Here is a 20,332-nt window from a genome sequence, read left to right as displayed (position 1 = left end):
CCACCTGTATTGAAACCTTGTCAAACGGATAAGGGTTAAACACCAATGATATAATTGATTAAAGTGCCATGCATTAACCTTGTCAAAACCCGGTCACAAGGTTTATAAAACATGGGTGATATATTGGAAAGCTACAGCTGGCCACACGGGTAATAATTTCTCCTTTCTGACAGCTGATTTGTTTATGAAACTAGAGCTGCTTTATCAGTCTACTTTGGGCTGTGACAGGCTGTGACACTCTACTGTAGGGATGGGCAACCACATTCCATTGTGTAGGTCCATGGAGCAATAGACTAGGTGCCATTTCTAAATGTGTTTGTGTTTCAGCAGTTTTCCTCCTGTTATGTCTATCACTGACAGTCACTTAATTGACTGTCAGTTAATTAAGTTAATTAAGAGTCTACTCAACTACCTAAATGTGTAGTAATCACGTACCCAGGCCCCACATTTATTTTGTTAGTCTCTTTCACTCAGATACCACCATTAACATGGAATATGTCATGGCAAACTGAATAGAATTGATAGAATTGCAGGAAATTTGCAGTAAAAATATATATTTTTTCTTCTTTCTGCACCCTGGCAAAATGTGTAGAATTCATGACATTATTTATAAAATTGCTACATTTTCTCTAGGCCCTGTGGCAAAATGTGTAGAATTCATGACATTTGTTATAAAATTGCAACATTTTCTCTAGGCTCCATGGCAAAATGTGTAGAATTGCAGGAAATGAACTTTAAAACGTACTTTCTCCTCTCCGGCCGTCACGACGGGGGCCACTAAAATGTTTTGCCCGCAAGGTGCTTAGGCCCACCAAAAGACAAAAACTGGCCCTGGCTTCTGGTATAATGGATTTAGTTAAGAGAGTTAAGTAGTTTAACTGCACAAGTGGATTGATTGCACAAATCAGTTGACTGCAGACCAGCGAGCCACTGGGGCCCCTCATATTTTGTGGCCCCACACTCTCATCAAAGTTGCCCAACCCTGGTCTACGGCAACAGCCGGAACGATTTATTGTGAGTAACAAGTCACTTCAGAACAGAAAAGATAGTTGCTGATTAAAAACATGATTTATGCTCCTCTCTAGTGTTTATATCTCAGCCATCACTTCATTTATCATTCAGGTCAGATGTTGTTTTGATATATAAATCTAATTAAAAGGTTCAACGGAATATGCCCATTTATTCCACATGACCAAGTAGAGATTTATAGCTGTAGGACGAAACACAGCTTGCCTTGCATATAATCTACCGTCATTATCAGTGATGCTCTCAGGAAGGAGTGTGTAGGTCTGTGCTTTACCTAGAAACCTACAAGTTGCTCTATTCTCTGTTGAAATACATACAGTATATCGTTTATTGTGTGTGCCAAACACAAAGACATATGCCCATGTGTTCGGCCATCACTCATCCTCAAACTAAAGCCATATGTTTTGTTCTCTCATGTAACAGAGTCCACATGAACAATATAAGCAATTATTCACAACGTGTTGGCACCCTATTCCCTATGTAGTGTACTACTTTTTGACAAGGGCCCATAGGATACCATTTGGGACGTACAAAAAAGTGATTGACAGGAAAATACACTGGTCCAAATTACGGAAAATCATCTCTTTCTCCCTGTTCCTGGCATCACATGCACAACGTCTTCTAGTGAATGAAACAGCATTCACTATGTGAGGATGAAATGTTTTCGAGTTAGCAGGCTGGCTGTATGAATTAGAGGACAACCCAGATGCCAGGAATATTTAGTCCAGTGGGCCACACACACTACGCACTGTAATAGAAACACCACATTGAGTGGAAGGGGTGATGCATGCCTTACAGGAAATGTCAATGAATGGACTAATTCAAAAAGTTACAAAACAGTAACAAAGGCAACAAAAAAAATCCACAAAGTTACCCTGAAACTGATACGTCTACCACTTGGCTAGTGCAAATCATTAGATAGATAGGCTGCAAGGACACGACTCTCCAAAAACAAAGGCTGAGACACACAGACTCACAATCAAAGCAGCACAGCCACTGTTCAGACAAGCTCCACTTATTCATTTTAATAACCCAAATAGAAGAACTCAAGGGCACATTGTATTGACTGAAATAAAGAACCGTCACAATAACCCATGAGAGAACAAGCCTTGGTTCTTGATTGTATTCAAAGGAATACAGATCAGTCACGGATCAGTCAATAGAATACAGAATGGAATACAGATCAGTCAATAGAATACAAAATGGAAAACAGATCAGTCACGGATCAGTCAATAGAATACAGAATGGAATACAGATCAGTCATGGATCAGTCAATAGAATACAGAATGGAATACAGATCCGTCACGGATCAGTCAATAGAATACAAAATGGAAAACAGATCAGTCACGGTTCAGTCAATAGAATACAAAATGGAATACAGATCCGTCACGGATCAGTCAATAGAATACAAAATGGAAAACAGATCAGTCACGGTTCAGTCAATAGAATACAAAATGGAATACAGATCCGTCACGGATCAGTCAATAGAATACAAAATGGAATACAGATCCGTCACGGATCAGTCAATAGAATACAGAATGGAATAAAGATCAGTCATGGATCAGTCAATAGAATACAGAATGGAATAAAGATCAGTCATGGATCAGTCAATAGAATACAGAATGGAATACAGATCAGTCACGGATCAGTCAATAGAATACAGAATGGAATACAGATCAGTCATGGATCAGTCAATAGAATACAGAATGGAATACAGATCAGTCACGGATCAGTCAATAGAATACAGAATGGAATACAGATCAGTCATGGATCAGTCAATAGAATACAGAATGGAATACAGATCAGTCACGGATCAGTCAATAGAATACAGAATGGAATACAGATCAGTCATGGATCAGTCAATAGAATACAGAATGGAATAAAGATCAGTCATGGATCAGTCAATAGAATACATAATGGAATACAGATCAGTCATGGATCAGTCAATAGAATACAGAATGGAATACAGATCAGTCATGGATCAGTCAATAGAATACAGAATGGAAAACAGATCAGTCACGGATCAGTCAATAGAATACAGAATGGAATACAGATCAGTCATGGATCAGTCAATAGAATACAGAATGGAATACAGATCAGTCATGGATCAGTCAATAGAATACAGAATGGAAAACAGATCAGTCATGGATCAGTCAATAGAATACAGAATGGAATACAGATCAGTCATGGATCAGTCAATAGAATACAAAATGGAAAACAGATCAGTCATGGATCGTCAATAGAATACAAAATGGAATACAGATCAGTCATGGATCAGTCAATAGAATACAAAATGGAATACAGATCAGTCATGGATCAGTCAATAGAATACAAAATGGAATACAGATCAGTCACGGATCAGTCAATAGAATACAGAATGGAATACAGATCAGTCATGGATCAGTCAATAGAATACAGAATGGAATACAGATCAGTCACGGATCAGTCAATAGAATACAGAATGGAATACAGATCAGTCACGGATCAGTCAATAGAATACAAAATGGAAAACAGATCAGTCACGGATCAGTCAATAGAATACAGAATGGAATACAGATCAGTCATGGATCAGTCAATAGAATACGGAATGGAATACAGATCAGTCACGGATCAGTCAATAGAATACAAAATGGAAAACAGATCAGTCATGGATCAGTCAATAGAATACAGAACAATAACCTCTTGGATCTCAATTCTGTTTTCTTCATAAGAGCAACGGGGATGATACACCAGAATGAAAGAAGCGAGGGAGAGAAAGGAGGGGTACACCGGAAAAGGGAAAAGATGAGTGTTCTGTGTTTCCATCATGGGTCAGTACACAACATCCTCTACACATTCCTCTCTGGTGGATCGATTGGAGTTGGTCACGCATTCCCCCACAGACCAGCTGCGGGCTGTCTTACAGCTGTGGCCCTGGGCTCATCCCAAATACCACCCTATTCTCTGGATGGTACACTACTGTTGACCAGAGTCCTATTGGTCCTGGTATATAGTACACTACTGTTGACCAGAGTCCTATTGGTCCTGGTATATAGTACACTACTGTTGACCAGAGTCATATTGGTCCTGGTATATAGTACACTACTGTTGACCAGAGTCCTATTGGTCCTGGTATATAGTACACTACTGTTGACCAGCGTCCTATTGGTCCTGGTATATAGTACACTACTGTTGACCAGAGTCATATTGGTCCTGGTATATAGTACACTACTGTTGACCAGAGTCCTATTGGTCCTGGTATATAGTACACTACTGTTGACCAGAGTCCTATTGGTCCTGGTATATAGTACACTACTGTTGACCAGAGTCCTATTGGTCCTGGTATATAGTACACTACTGTTGACCAGAGTCATATTGGTCCTGGTATATAGTACACTACTGTTGACCAGAGTCCTATTGGTCCTGGTATATAGTACACTACTGTTGACCAGAGTCCTATTGGTCCTGGTATATAGTACACTACTGTTGACCAGAGTCCTATTGGTCCTGGTATATAGTACACTACTGTTGACCAGAGTCATATTGGTCCTGGTATATAGTACACTACTGTTGACCAGAGTCCTATTGGTCCTGGTATATAGTACACTACTGTTGACCAGAGTCATATTGGTCCTGGTATATAGTACACTACTGTTGACCAGAGTCCTATTGGTCCTGGTATATAGTACACTACTGTTGACCAGAGTCCTATTGGTCCTGGTATATAGTACACTACTGTTGACCAGAGTCCTATTGGTCCTGGTATATAGTACACTACTGTTGACCAGAGTCCTATTTGTCCGGGTATATAGTACACTACTGTTGACCAGAGTCATATTGATCCTGGTATATAGTACACTACTGTTGACCAGAGTCCTATTTGTCCGGCTATATAGTACACTACTGTTGACCAGAGTCCTATTTGTCCGGGTATATAGGACACTACTGTTGACCAGAACCATATTGGCCCTGTTCAAAAGTAGTGTAACGATGTAGGGAATAAGGGGCCATTTGGGACACAACCCGTGCTTAGAAATATTTTTTTCCCAGGACTCCCTTGACTCCCTTTTCCTTTGTGTACTCTCTAGTCTCTAGTCAAGGCCATCCCGACTGCAGGTTCAGGGTCTGCAAGGTCAAAGTCCACAGTTTGTGTGTGTGTCTCACTCAAAGAGCCACTGAGCTCTGGGAAGAATGTCAAGGGTCATCAAAGAAACTACTAGTATCCAAACAAAGACTCCCAAATGGAACACTATACCCTACATAGTGCACTACCTTTGATCAGGGCTCATAGGGCTCTGCTCAAAATTAGTGCACTATGTAGTGGGGTTGGAACCAAAATGATTATCCAATCGTTCCGTTCCGAAGAGAACCCCATATTTCTTTCTGTTCCGTTCCGATGTTCCGAACCGGTTCTGAACTGGTTCGAACAACAACAACAACAACAAGTAACAGTTCATATAGTTCCTTTTCGTATATATTTTTTTAAACCTGTGAAATCAATGCCATTTTTATATTTATCTCATTAATTTACTCCACAAATTAGCACGGATAGAAAAGCTTTCTTTGGAGCAGTGTTTGATTGGTCAGATAAGTACATGGGCGAGATACATCTGAACTTTCACAGCTGGGTAGAGAGGGAGAGAGAGGAGTGGACATGGAGCGGTCTGAATTACAGAAATATATACTAGTCTTTAGGAATATTTTGGGATGTAGAATTTTTTTTTTTTTGACCAGTTCTCAAGATTAGAAAAAAAAAACATCTGTTTCCCGGAAAACACTATAGATCAGTTTCATTCCCGGTTCTGTTTCTTTTCTTCAAAAAATGTTCTGTTCCCTGAACTGGTTCCAACCATTGCTATGTAGGGAATAGGGTGCGAAACCCCAATTGGGACGAACCCAGTCACTGCATAAGTCAATGACTCACCAGCTGTGCAACATCAAAACATTTCCCACTGAGTGTCACTTCAAACTACAAAGGGCTGTTGTTATGATGTGGTAGAAAGATATACTGCTAGCAAGGAGAGAAAAATGGATCCTGACATTAGAGGTCAGAATTATTAAGAGACCTACTGACACAATGTGTATTATGTCTAACAAAACAATAATTTGATCAAAATAAGATTTTTTTGCAGTGTAGGAAGATTGGACTTTTCCAGCAGAGCAGATTTGATTGAATTTGTAGTGTCTTTATAATCCACAGAGACCCACAAAAACAATGACGAGAGTGAATGTTGTTACCACTACAGATCCATCTCAGAAAATAACAACAGTTCCCTGTGTTAGATGTGTTTACTGAGCTGTGACTGCAAGGGACAGCAAGTGTTCCCAAACACCTTACGTTTTTGGGAGGTGTGATTATAATGGATTCTGTCACAATGTCACCCTATTGTCATTTTCATCACGAGGTGCCCTTGAATTAAGGTCTTTCCGGTGAATAATACGTCTGGATTTGCTCTGCCTTGCGTAAGATAAAAAGCAGCTCTATTTCTTTGTCTTACCTGCAGAGACCTGAAACAGGAATTTCCCCCCCTCGTCACCATTGCTGGGATGCTCAGTGACTCTGTTTCCAGGTAACAGAATTGTCCCCTAGAGAGAAAAAGGAAGACAGAGGAAAGTCAGAGGTAGAGTTTCAACACGCAACCAATACCTACAGTTGTTTAAGACTTAACCCAATACACACAGTTGTTTAAGACTTAACCCAATACACACAGTTGTTTAAGACTTAACCCAATACACACAGTTGTTTAAGACTTAACCCAATACACACAGTTGTTTAAGACTTAACCCAATACACACAGTTGTTTAAGACTTAACCCAATACACACTGTTGTTTATTCAGTAGATTATTTTAAAAGAAATCAATCAACACTCATCAAACTCATCACAATTATTTTGTGTTGACTGCTGATCAGTTGTGTAAAGTACTTAAGTAAAAATACTTTAAAGTACTACTTAGGTAAAAAATACTTTAAAGTACTACTTAAGTAAAAATACGTTAAAGTACTACTTAGGTAAAAAATAATTTAAAGTACTACTTAAGTAAAAATACTTTAAAGTACTACTTAAGTAAAAATACTTTAAAGTACTACGTAAGTAGTTTTGGGGGGTATCTCTATTTTACTTTACTGGTTATATTTTGACAAATTTTACTTTTACTTCCCTACATTAACTATACACCCAAAAGTACTCGTTACATTTTGAATGCTTAGCAGGACAGAAAATGGTCAAATTTGCACACTTATCCAGAGAACATCCCTGGTCATCCCTACTGCCTCTGATCTGGCGGACTCACTAAACACAAATGCTTTGTTTGTAAATGATGTCTGAGTGTCGGAGTGTGACCCATAGAGATATCACTACTGTAGTGATCCATAGAGATATCACTACTGTAATGATCCATAGAGATATCACTACTGTAATGATCCATGATCCATAGAGATATCACTACTGTAATGATCCATAGAGAGATCACTACTGTAGTGATCCATAGAGATATCACTACTGTAATGATCCATAGAGAGATCACTACTGTAGTGATCCATAGAGAGATCACTACTGTAGTGATCCATAGAGATATCACTACTGTAGTGATCCATAGAGAGATCACTACTGTAGTGATCCATAGAGAGATCACTACTGTAATGATCCATAGAGAGATCACTACTGTAATGATCCATAGAGAGATCACTACTGTAGTGATCCATAGAGAGATCACTACTGTAATGATCCATAGAGAGATCACTACTGTAATGATCCATAGAGAGATCACTACTGTAGTGATCCATAGAGAGATCACTACTGTAGTGATCCATAGAGATATCAGTACTGTTGTGATCCATAAATATACTATACTGTATATGTAGGCACTGCAATATACAGTAGTTGAGTGATGTTTGTGCAAACTGCAAACCTGGCAACTTTACAAACGATCTGCCCTGGTGTGAGAGCATTAGTTCTGGACTCAGCATGACTTCAGAATAATTATCATAAAGAAATATGCTTATATCAAAAGACTGTAAAAAATAATAATTCAGGGATGCTTAAATTAATAAAGAAATAATCTTATATCACTGAAGTATTTCTTAAAGTTTGCGTCTCAAATCACACCCTAGTAGTGCACTATTTTGACCAGAACCCATAGGGATCCCATACTATGTAGGGAATAGGGTGTCTTTTGGGGCGTTACCCTGGATTCTGGTCAAGGCAGTGACGTCAACAACTCTGGCGATCTGGAGAAAGTTCGGTGTTTCCCTGGGGGGTCTGGATGAAAGAGCTGTGTTTCCCTGGGGGGTCTGGGTGAAAGAACAGGTATTAAACCTGAGAAAGTGGCGGTGGCTGGTGTATTACGGAGTGCCTGTGTGTGTGTGTGTGTGTGTGTGTGTGTGTGTGTGTGTGTGTGTGTGTCTGTGTGTATGTATGGTCTGTGTATGGTGTGTAAGCACAATGCTAGCCCTCCAGGACATCTACAGTTGTGGCCAAATGTTTTGAGAATGACACAAATATTAATTTTCACAAAGTCTGCTGCCTCAGTTTGTATGATGGCAATTTGCATATACTCCAGAATTTTATGAAGAGTGATCAGATGAATTGCAATGAATTGCAAAGTCCCTTTTTGCCATGCACATTAACTGAATCCCAAAAAAACATTTCCACTGCATTTCAGCCCTGCCACAAAAGGACCAGCTGACATCATGTCAGTAATTCAACCGTTAACACAGGTGTGAGTGTTGACAAGGACAAGGCTGGAGGTCACTCTGTCATGCTGATTGAGTTCGAATAACAGACTGGAAGCTTCAAAAGGAGGGTGGTGCTTGGAATCATTGTTCTTCCTCTGTCAAGCATGGTTACCTGCAAGGAAACATGTGCCATCATCATTGTTTACACTAAAAGGGCTTCACAGGCAAGGATATTGCTGCCAGTAAGATTGCACCTAAAGCAACCATTTATCGGATCATCAAGAACTTCAAGGAGAGTGGTTCAATTGTTGTGAAGAAGGCTTCAGGGCGCCCAAGAAATTCCAGCAAGCGCCAAGACTGTCTCCTAAAGTTGATTCAGCTGCGGGATCGGGGCACCACCAGTACAGAGCTTGCTCAGGAATGGCAGCAGGCAGGTGTGAGTGCATCTGCAGGCACAGTGAGGTGAAGACTTTTGGAGGATGGCCTGGTGTCAAGAAGGGCAGCAAAGAAGGCACTTCTCTCCAGGAAAAACATCAGGGACAGACTGATATTGTCACGGCCGTCGAATGAAGAGGACCAAAGCGCAGCGTGGTGAGCGTTCATATTATTTTTATTAGGTGATGACGCTGAAAAAAACAATAAACAATACAAAAACGACCGTGAAGTTTAAGGCTATAGTGCCACAAACAAAGACAACTTCCCACACTGAAAGGAGGGAAAGGGCTACCTAAGTATGGTTCCCAATCAGAGACAACGATAGACAGCTGTCCCTGATTGAGAACCATACCCGACCAAAACATAGAAATACAAAATCATAGAAAAACAAAACATAGAATGCCCACCCCAAATCACACCCTGACCAAACCAAATAGAGACATAAAAAGGCTCTCTAAGGTCAGAGCGTGACAGATATTCTGCAAAAGGTACAGGAATTGGACTGCTGAGGACTGGGGTAAAGTAATTTTCTCTGATGAATCCCCGTTCCGATTGTTTGGTGCATCCGGAAAAAAGCTTGTCCGGAGAAGACAAGGTGAGCGCTACCATCAGTCCTGTGTCATGCCAAAAGTAAAGCACCCTGAGACAATTCATGTGTGGGGTTGCTTCTCAGCCAAGGGAGTGGGCTCACTCACAATTTTGCCTAAGAACACAGCCATGAATAAAGAATGGTACCAACACATCCTCCGAGAGCAACTTCTCCCAACCATCCAGGAACAGTTTGGTGACGAACAATGCCTTTTCCAGCATGATGGAGCACCTTGCCATAAGGCAAAAGTGATAACTATGTGGCTCGGTGAACAAAACATCGATAATTTGGGTCCATGGCCAGGTAACTCCCCAGACCTTAATCCCATTGAGAACTTGTGGTCAATCCTCAAGAGGCGGGTGGACTATACACACCCTCCTATATAACTACTGTCTATACACACCATCCTGTATAACTACTGTCCATACTGTCTATACACACCATCCTGTATAACTACTGTCTATACACACCATCCTATATAACTACTATCTATACACACCATCCTGTGTAACTGTCTATACACACCATCCTATATAACTACTGTATATACTGTCTATACACACCATCCTATATATAACTACTGTCCATACTGTATACACATACCATCCTATATAACTACTGTCTATACACACCATCCTATATAACTCGTATTCCCCAGGCGCTCTCTTTTGATGACTTCTGTAACCGTGATAGCCTTGGTTTCATGCATGTTAACATTAGAAGCCTCCTCCCTAAGTTTGTTTTGTTCACTGCTTTAGCACACTCTGCCAACCCAGATGTTTTAGCCTTGATTATGCAAGAATGGGCTGCAATCAGTCAGGATGTGGCCCAGAAGTTAATTGACAGCATGCCAGGGCGGATTGCAGAGGTCTTGAAAAAGAAGGGTCAACACTGCAAACATTGACTCTTTGCATCAACTTCATGTAATTGTCAATAAAAGCCTTTGACACTTATGAAATGCTTGTAATTATACTTCAGTATTCCATAGTAACACCTGACAAAAATATCTGAAGACCCTGAAGTAGCAAGCTTTGTGGAAAATAATATCTGTGTCATTCTCAAAACTTTTGGCCACGACTGTACAGCACCCGGTGTCACAGGAAGGCCAAGAAGATCATCAAGGACCTCCTAGCCGGCTACTTCCCGATACTCTACCCTGCATCTTAGAGACTGCTGCCCTATGTACATAGTCATGTAACACTGGTCACTTTAATAATGTTTACATACTGTTTTACCCACTTTAGATGTATATACTGACTCATCCTATGTAACTACACACCTGTTCTATTCATACTGTCTATACTGTCTACACACACCATGCTATATAACTACTGGCCATACTGTCTATACACACCATCCTGTATAACTACTGTCTATACACACCATCCTATATAACTACTGTCTATACACACCATCCTATATAACTACTGTCTATACTGTCTATACACACCATCCTATATAACTACTGTCTATACACACCATCCTATATAACTACTGTCCATACTGTCTATACCCACCATCCTATGTAACTACTGTCTATACACACCATCCTGTATAACTACTATCTATACACACCATCCTATATTACTACTGCCCATAATGTCTATACACACCATCCTGTATAACTACTGTCTATACACACCATCCTATATAACGACTGTCTATACTGTCTATACACACCATCCTATATAACTACTGTCTATACACACCATCCTGTATAACTACTGTCCATACTGTCTATACCCACCATCCTATGTAACTACTGTCTATACACACCATCCTATGTAACTACTATCTATACACACCATCCTATATTACTACTGCCCATACTGTCTATACACACCATCCTATATAACTACTGTCTATACACACCATCCTATATAACTACTATCTATACACACCATCCTGTGTAACTGTCTATACACACCATCCTATATAACTACTGTCTATACTGTCTATACACACCATCCTGTATAACTACTGTCTATACACACCATCCTATATAACTACTATCTATACACACCATCCTGTGTAACTGTCTATACACACCATCCTATATAACTACTGTCTATACTGTCTATACACACCATCCTATATATAACTACTGTCCATACTGTATACACATACCATCCTATATAACTACTGTCTATACACACCATCCTATATAACTCGTATTCCCCAGGCGCTCTCTTTTGATGACTTCTGTAACCGTGATAGCCTTGGTTTCATGCATGTTAACATTAGAAGCCTCCTCCCTAAGTTTGTTTTGTTCACTGCTTTAGCACACTCTGCCAACCCAGATGTTTTAGCCTTGATTATGCAAGAATGGGCTGCAATCAGTCAGGATGTGGCCCAGAAGTTAATTGACAGCATGCCAGGGCGGATTGCAGAGGTCTTGAAAAAGAAGGGTCAACACTGCAAACATTGACTCTTTGCATCAACTTCATGTAATTGTCAATAAAAGCCTTTGACACTTATGAAATGCTTGTAATTATACTTCAGTATTCCATAGTAACACCTGACAAAAATATCTGAAGACCCTGAAGTAGCAAGCTTTGTGGAAAATAATATCTGTGTCATTCTCAAAACTTTTGGCCACGACTATACAGCACCCGGTGTCACAGGAAGGCCAAGAAGATCATCAAGGACCTCCTAGCCGGCTACTTCCCGGTACTCTACCCTGCATCTTAGAGACTGCTGCCCTATGTACATAGTCATGTAACACTGGTCACTTTAATAATGTTTACATACTGTTTTACCCACTTTAGATGTATATACTGACTCATCCTATGTAACTACACACCTGTTCTATTCATACTGTCTATACTGTCTACACACACCATGCTATATAACTACTGGCCATACTGTCTATACACACCATCCTATGTAACTACTGTCTATACTGTCTATACACACCATGCTATATAACTACTGGCCATACTGTCTATACACACCATCCTGTATAACTACTGTCTATACACACCATCCTATATAACTACTGTCTATACACACCATCCTATATAACTACTGTCTATACTGTCTATACACACCATCCTATATAACTACTGTCTATACACACCATCCTATGTAACTACTGTCTATACACACCATCCTATGTAACTACTATCTATACACACCATCCTATATTACTACTGCCCATACTGTCTATACACACCATCCTGTATAACTACTGTCTATACACACCATCCTATATAACTACTATCTATACACACCATCCTGTGTAACTGTCTATACACACCATCCTATATAACTACTGTCTATACTGTCTATACACACCCTCCTATATATAACTACTGTCCATACTGTATACACATACCATCCTATATAACTACTGTCTATACACACCATCCTGTATTACTACTGTCTATACACACCATCCTATGTATTTACTATCTATACATACCATCCTATATTACTACTGCCCATACTGTCTATACACACCATCCTATATAACTACTGTCTATACACACCATCCTATATAACTACTGTCTATACTGTCTATACACACCATCCTATATAACTACTGTCTATACACACCATCCTATATAACTACTGTCTATACACACCATCCTGTATAACTACTGTCTATACACACCATCCTATATAACTACTGTCTATACACACCATCCTATATAACTACTGTCTATACACACCATCCTATATAACTACTGTCTATACACACCATCCTATATAACTACTGTCTATACACACCATCCTATATAACTACTGTCTATACTGTCTATACACACCATCCTGTATAACTACTGTCTATACACACCATCCTGTATAACTACTGTCTATACACACCATCCTATATAACGACTGTCTATACTGTCTATACACACCATCCTATATAACTACTGTCTGTACACACCATCCTGTATAACTACTGTCCATACTGTCTATACCCACCATCCTATGTAACTACTGTCTATACACACCATCCTATGTAACTACTATCTATACACACCATCCTATATTACTACTGCCCATACTGTCTATACACACCATCCTGTATAACTACTGTCTATACACACCATCCTATATAACTACTATCTATACACACCATCCTGTGTAACTGTCTATACACACCATCCTATATAACTACTGTCTATACTGTCTATACACACCATCCTATATATAACTACTGTCCATACTGTATACACATACCATCCTATATAACTACTGTCTATACACACCATCCTATATAACTACTGTCTATACTGTCTATACACACCATCCTATATATAACTACTGTCCATACTGTATACACATACCATCCTATATAACTACTGTCTATACACACCATCCTATATAACTCGTATTCCCCAGGCGCTCTCTTTTGATGACTTCTGTAACCGTGATAGCCTTGGTTTCATGCATGTTAACATTAGAAGCCTCCTCCCTAAGTTTGTTTTGTTCACTGCTTTAGCACACTCTGCCAACCCAGATGTTTTAGCCTTGATTATGCAAGAATGGGCTGCAATCAGTCAGGATGTGGCCCAGAAGTTAATTGACAGCATGCCAGGGCGGATTGCAGAGGTCTTGAAAAAGAAGGGTCAACACTGCAAACATTGACTCTTTGCATCAACTTCATGTAATTGTCAATAAAAGCCTTTGACACTTATGAAATGCTTGTAATTATACTTCAGTATTCCATAGTAACACCTGACAAAAATATCTGAAGACCCTGAAGTAGCAAGCTTTGTGGAAAATAATATCTGTGTCATTCTCAAAACTTTTGGCCACGACTGTACAGCACCCGGTGTCACAGGAAGGCCAAGAAGATCATCAAGGACCTCCTAGCCGGCTACTTCCCGGTACTCTACCCTGCATCTTAGAGACTGCTGCCCTATGTACATAGTCATGTAACACTGGTCACTTTAATAATGTTTACATACTGTTTTACCCACTTTAGATGTATATACTGACTCATCCTATGTAACTACACACCTGTTCTATTCATACTGTCTATACTGTCTACACACACCATGCTATATAACTACTGGCCATACTGTCTATACACACCATCCTGTATAACTACTGTCTATACACACCATCCTATATAACTACTGTCTATACACACCATCCTATATAACTACTGTCTATACTGTCTATACACACCATCCTATATAACTACTGTCTATACACACCATCCTATATAACTACTATCCATACTGTCTATACCCACCATCCTATGTAACTACTGTCTATACACACCATCCTGTATAACTACTATCTATACACACCATCCTATATTACTACTGCCCATAATGTCTATACACACCATCCTGTATAACTACTGTCTATACACACCATCCTATATAACGACTGTCTATACTGTCTATACACACCATCCTATATAACTACTGTCTATACACACCATCCTGTATAACTACTGTCCATACTGTCTATACCCACCATCCTATGTAACTACTGTCTATACACACCATCCTATGTAACTACTATCTATACACACCATCCTATATTACTACTGCCCATACTGTCTATACACACCATCCTATATAACTACTGTCTATACACACCATCCTATATAACTACTATCTATACACACCATCCTGTGTAACTGTCTATACACACCATCCTATATAACTACTGTCTATACTGTCTATACACACCATCCTGTATAACTACTGTCTATACACACCATCCTATATAACTACTATCTATACACACCATCCTGTGTAACTGTCTATACACACCATCCTATATAACTACTGTCTATACTGTCTATACACACCATCCTATATATAACTACTGTCCATACTGTATACACATACCATCCTATATAACTACTGTCTATACACACCATCCTATATAACTCGTATTCCCCAGGCGCTCTCTTTTGATGACTTCTGTAACCGTGATAGCCTTGGTTTCATGCATGTTAACATTAGAAGCCTCCTCCCTAAGTTTGTTTTGTTCACTGCTTTAGCACACTCTGCCAACCCAGATGTTTTAGCCTTGATTATGCAAGAATGGGCTGCAATCAGTCAGGATGTGGCCCAGAAGTTAATTGACAGCATGCCAGGGCGGATTGCAGAGGTCTTGAAAAAGAAGGGTCAACACTGCAAACATTGACTCTTTGCATCAACTTCATGTAATTGTCAATAAAAGCCTTTGACACTTATGAAATGCTTGTAATTATACTTCAGTATTCCATAGTAACACCTGACAAAAATATCTGAAGACCCTGAAGTAGCAAGCTTTGTGGAAAATAATATCTGTGTCATTCTCAAAACTTTTGGCCACGACTGTACAGCACCCGGTGTCACAGGAAGGCCAAGAAGATCATCAAGGACCTCCTAGCCGGCTACTTCCCGGTACTCTACCCTGCATCTTAGAGACTGCTGCCCTATGTACATAGTCATGTAACACTGGTCACTTTAATAATGTTTACATACTGTTTTACCCACTTTAGATGTATATACTGACTCATCCTATGTAACTACACACCTGTTCTATTCATACTGTCTATACTGTCTACACACACCATGCTATATAACTACTGGCCATACTGTCTATACACACCATCCTATGTAACAACTGTCTATACACACAATCCTATATAACTACTGTCTATACACACCATCCTATGTAACTACTATCTATACAGTCTATACACACCATCCTATGTAACTACTGTCTATACACACCATCCTATATAACTACTGTCTATACACACCATCCTATATAACTACTGTCTATACTGTCTATACACACCATCCTGTATAACTACTGTCTATACTGTCTATACACACCATCCTATATAACTACTGTCTATACACACCATCCTATATAACTACTGTCTATACACACCATCCTATATAACTACTGTCTATACTGTCTATACACACCATCCTGTATAACTACTGTCTATACACACCATCCTATATAACTACTGTCTATACACACCATCCTATATAACTACTGTCTATACACACCATCCTATATAACTACTGTCTATACTGTCTATACACACCATCCTATATAACTACTGTCTATACACACTATCCTATATAACTACTGTCTATACACACCATCCTATATAACTACTGTCTATACACACCAACCTATATAACTACTGTCTATACTGTCTATACACACCATCCTATGTAACTACTATCTATACACACTATCCTATATAACTACTGTCTATACACACCATCCTAGATAACTACTGTCTATACACACCATCCTATATAACTACTGTCTATACTGTCTATACACACCATCCTATATAACTACTGTCTATACACACCATCCTATATAACTACTGTCTATACTGTCTATACACACCATCCTATATAACTACTGGCCATACTGTCTATACACACCATCCTATGTAACTACTGTCTATACTGTCTATACACACCATCCTATATAACTACTGTCTATACTGTCTATACACACCATCCTATATAACTACTGTCTATACACACCATCCTATATTACTACTGCCCATACTGTCTATACACACCATCCTATATAACTACTGTCTATACACACAATCCTATATAACTACTGTCTATACTGTCTATACACACCATCCTATGTAACTACTATCTATACACACCATCCTATATAACTACTGTCTATACACACCATCCTATATAACTAATGTCCATACACACCATCCTATATAACTACTGTCTATACTGTCTATACACACCATCCTATATAACTACTGTCTATACTGTCTATACACACCATCCTATATAACTACTGTCTATACTGTCTATACACACCATCCTATATAACTACTGTCTATACACACCATCCTATATAACTACTGTCCATACTGTCTATACCCACCATCCTATATAACTACTGTCTATACTGTCTATACACACCATCCTATGTAACTACTGTCTATACACACCATCCTGTATAAATACTGTCTATACACACCATCCTATATAACTACTGTCTATACACACCATCCTATATAACTACTGTCTATACACACCATCCTATATAACTACTGTCTATACACACCATCCTGTATAAATACTGTCTATACACACCATCCTATATAACTACTGTCTATACACACCATCCTATATAACTACTGTCTATACACACCATCCTATATAACTACTGTCTATACACACCATCCTGTATAACTACTGTCTATACACACCATCCTATATAACTACTGTCTATACACACCATCCTATATAACTACTGTCTATACTGTCTATACACACCATCCTGTATAACTACTGTCTATACACACCATCCTATATAACTACTGTCTATACACACCATCCTATATAACTACTGTCTATACACACCATCCTATATAACTACTGTCTATACACACCATCCTATATAACTACTGTCTATACTGTCTATACACACCATCCTGTATAACTACTGTCTATACACACCATCCTTTATAACTACTGTCTATAAAGACCATCCTATATAACTACTGTCTATACTGTCTATACACACCATCCTATATAACTACTGTCTATACACACCATCCTGTATAACTACTGTCCATACTGTCTATACACACCATCCTTTATAACTACTGTCGATACACACCATCCTGTATAACTACTGTCTATACACACCATCCTATATAACTACTGTCTATACACACCATCCTATATAACTATTGTCTATACACACCATCCTATATAACTACTGTCTATACACACCATCCTATATAACTACTGTCTATACACACCATCCTTTATAACTACTGTTTATACTGTCTATACACACCATCCTATATAACTACTGTCTATACTGTCTATACACACCATCCTATATAACTACTGTCTATACACACACCATCTTATACAACTACTGTCTATACACACCATCCTGTATAACTACTGTCTATACACACCATCCTATATAACTACTGTCTATACACACCATCCTATATAACTACTGTCTATACTGTCTATACACACCATCCTATATAACTACTGCCTATACACACCATCCTATATAACTACTGTCTATACACACCATCCTATATAACTACTGTCTATACACACCATCCTATATAACTACTGTCTATACTGTCTATACACACCATCCTATATAACTACTGTCTATACACACCATCCTGTATAACTACTGTCTATACACACCATCCTGTATAACTACTGTCTATACACACCATCCCATATAACTACTGTTTATACTGTCTATACACACCATCCTATATAACTACTGTCTATACTGTCTATACACACCATCCTATATAACTACTGTCTATACACACCATCCTATATAACTACTGTCTATACACACCATCCTATATAACTACTGTCTACACACACCATCCTGTATAACTACTGTCTATACACACCATCCTATATAACTACTGTCTATACTGTCTATACACACCATCCTATATAACTACTGTCTATACACACCATCCTGTATAACTACTGTCTATACACACCATCCTGTATAACTACTGTCTATACACACCATCCTATATAACTACTGTCTATACACACCATCCTATATAACTACTGTCATTACACACCATCCTATATAACTACTGTCTATACTGTCTATACACACCATCCTATATAACTACTGTCCATACTGTCTATACACACCATCCTATAGAACTACTGTCTATACTGTCTATACACACCATCCTATATAACTACTGTCTATACACACCATCCTTTATAACTACTGTTTATACTGTCTATACACACCATCCTATATAACTACTGTCTATACTGTCTATACACACCATCCTATATAACTACTGTCTATACACACACCATCCTATACAACTACTGTCTATACACACCATCCTGTATAACTACTGTCTATACACACCATCCTATATAACTACTGTCTATACACACCATCCTATATAACTACTGTCTATACTGTCTATACACACCATCCTGTATAACTACTGTCTATACACACCATCCTATATAACTACTGTCTATACACACCATCCTATATAACTACTGTCTATACTGTCTATACACACCATCCTGTATAACTACTGTCTATACACACCATCCTATATAACTACTGTCTATACACACCATCCTATATAACTACTGTCTATACTGTCTATACACACCATCCTATATAACTACTGCCTATACACACCATCCTATATACCTACTGTCTATACACACCATCCTATATAACTACTGTCTATACACACCATCCTATATAACTACTGTCTATACTGTCTATACACACCATCCTATATAACTACTGTCTATACACACCATCCTGTATAACTACTGTCTATACACACCATCCTGTATAACTACTGTCTATACACACCATCCCATATAACTACTGTTTATACTGTCTATACACACCATCCTATATAACTACTGTCTATACTGTCTATACACACCATCCTATATAACTACTGTCTATACACACCATCCTATATAACTACTGTCTACACACACCATCCTGTATAACTACTGTCTATACACACCATCCTATATAACTACTGTCTATACTGTCTATACACACCATCCTATATAACTACTGTCTATACACACCATCCTGTATAACTACTGTCTATACACACCATCCTGTATAACTACTGTCTATACAC

The 20,332-nt window shown here is 38.8% G+C and overlaps 1 protein-coding gene across 1 annotated transcript in view; it reads right to left on the bottom strand.

Annotated features, from left to right (window-relative positions):
• arhgap24 (Rho GTPase activating protein 24) overlaps nucleotides 1–20,332 on the bottom strand; it is a 237,242-nt gene that overhangs the window by 134,591 nt on the left and 82,319 nt on the right. Inside the window, exon 3 of the mRNA XM_038989534.1 lies at nucleotides 6,504–6,591. Within this exon, the coding sequence (XP_038845462.1) occupies nucleotides 6,504–6,591 (88 nt within the window). The remainder of the gene's footprint in view (nucleotides 1–6,503; nucleotides 6,592–20,332) is intronic.

The sequence above is a fragment of the Salvelinus namaycush genome, chromosome 3 (genome assembly GCF_016432855.1).
Source record: "Salvelinus namaycush isolate Seneca chromosome 3, SaNama_1.0, whole genome shotgun sequence".
Classification (NCBI taxonomy): domain Eukaryota; kingdom Metazoa; phylum Chordata; class Actinopteri; order Salmoniformes; family Salmonidae; genus Salvelinus; species Salvelinus namaycush.
This window is presented reverse-complemented; position numbering and strand designations above follow the sequence as displayed.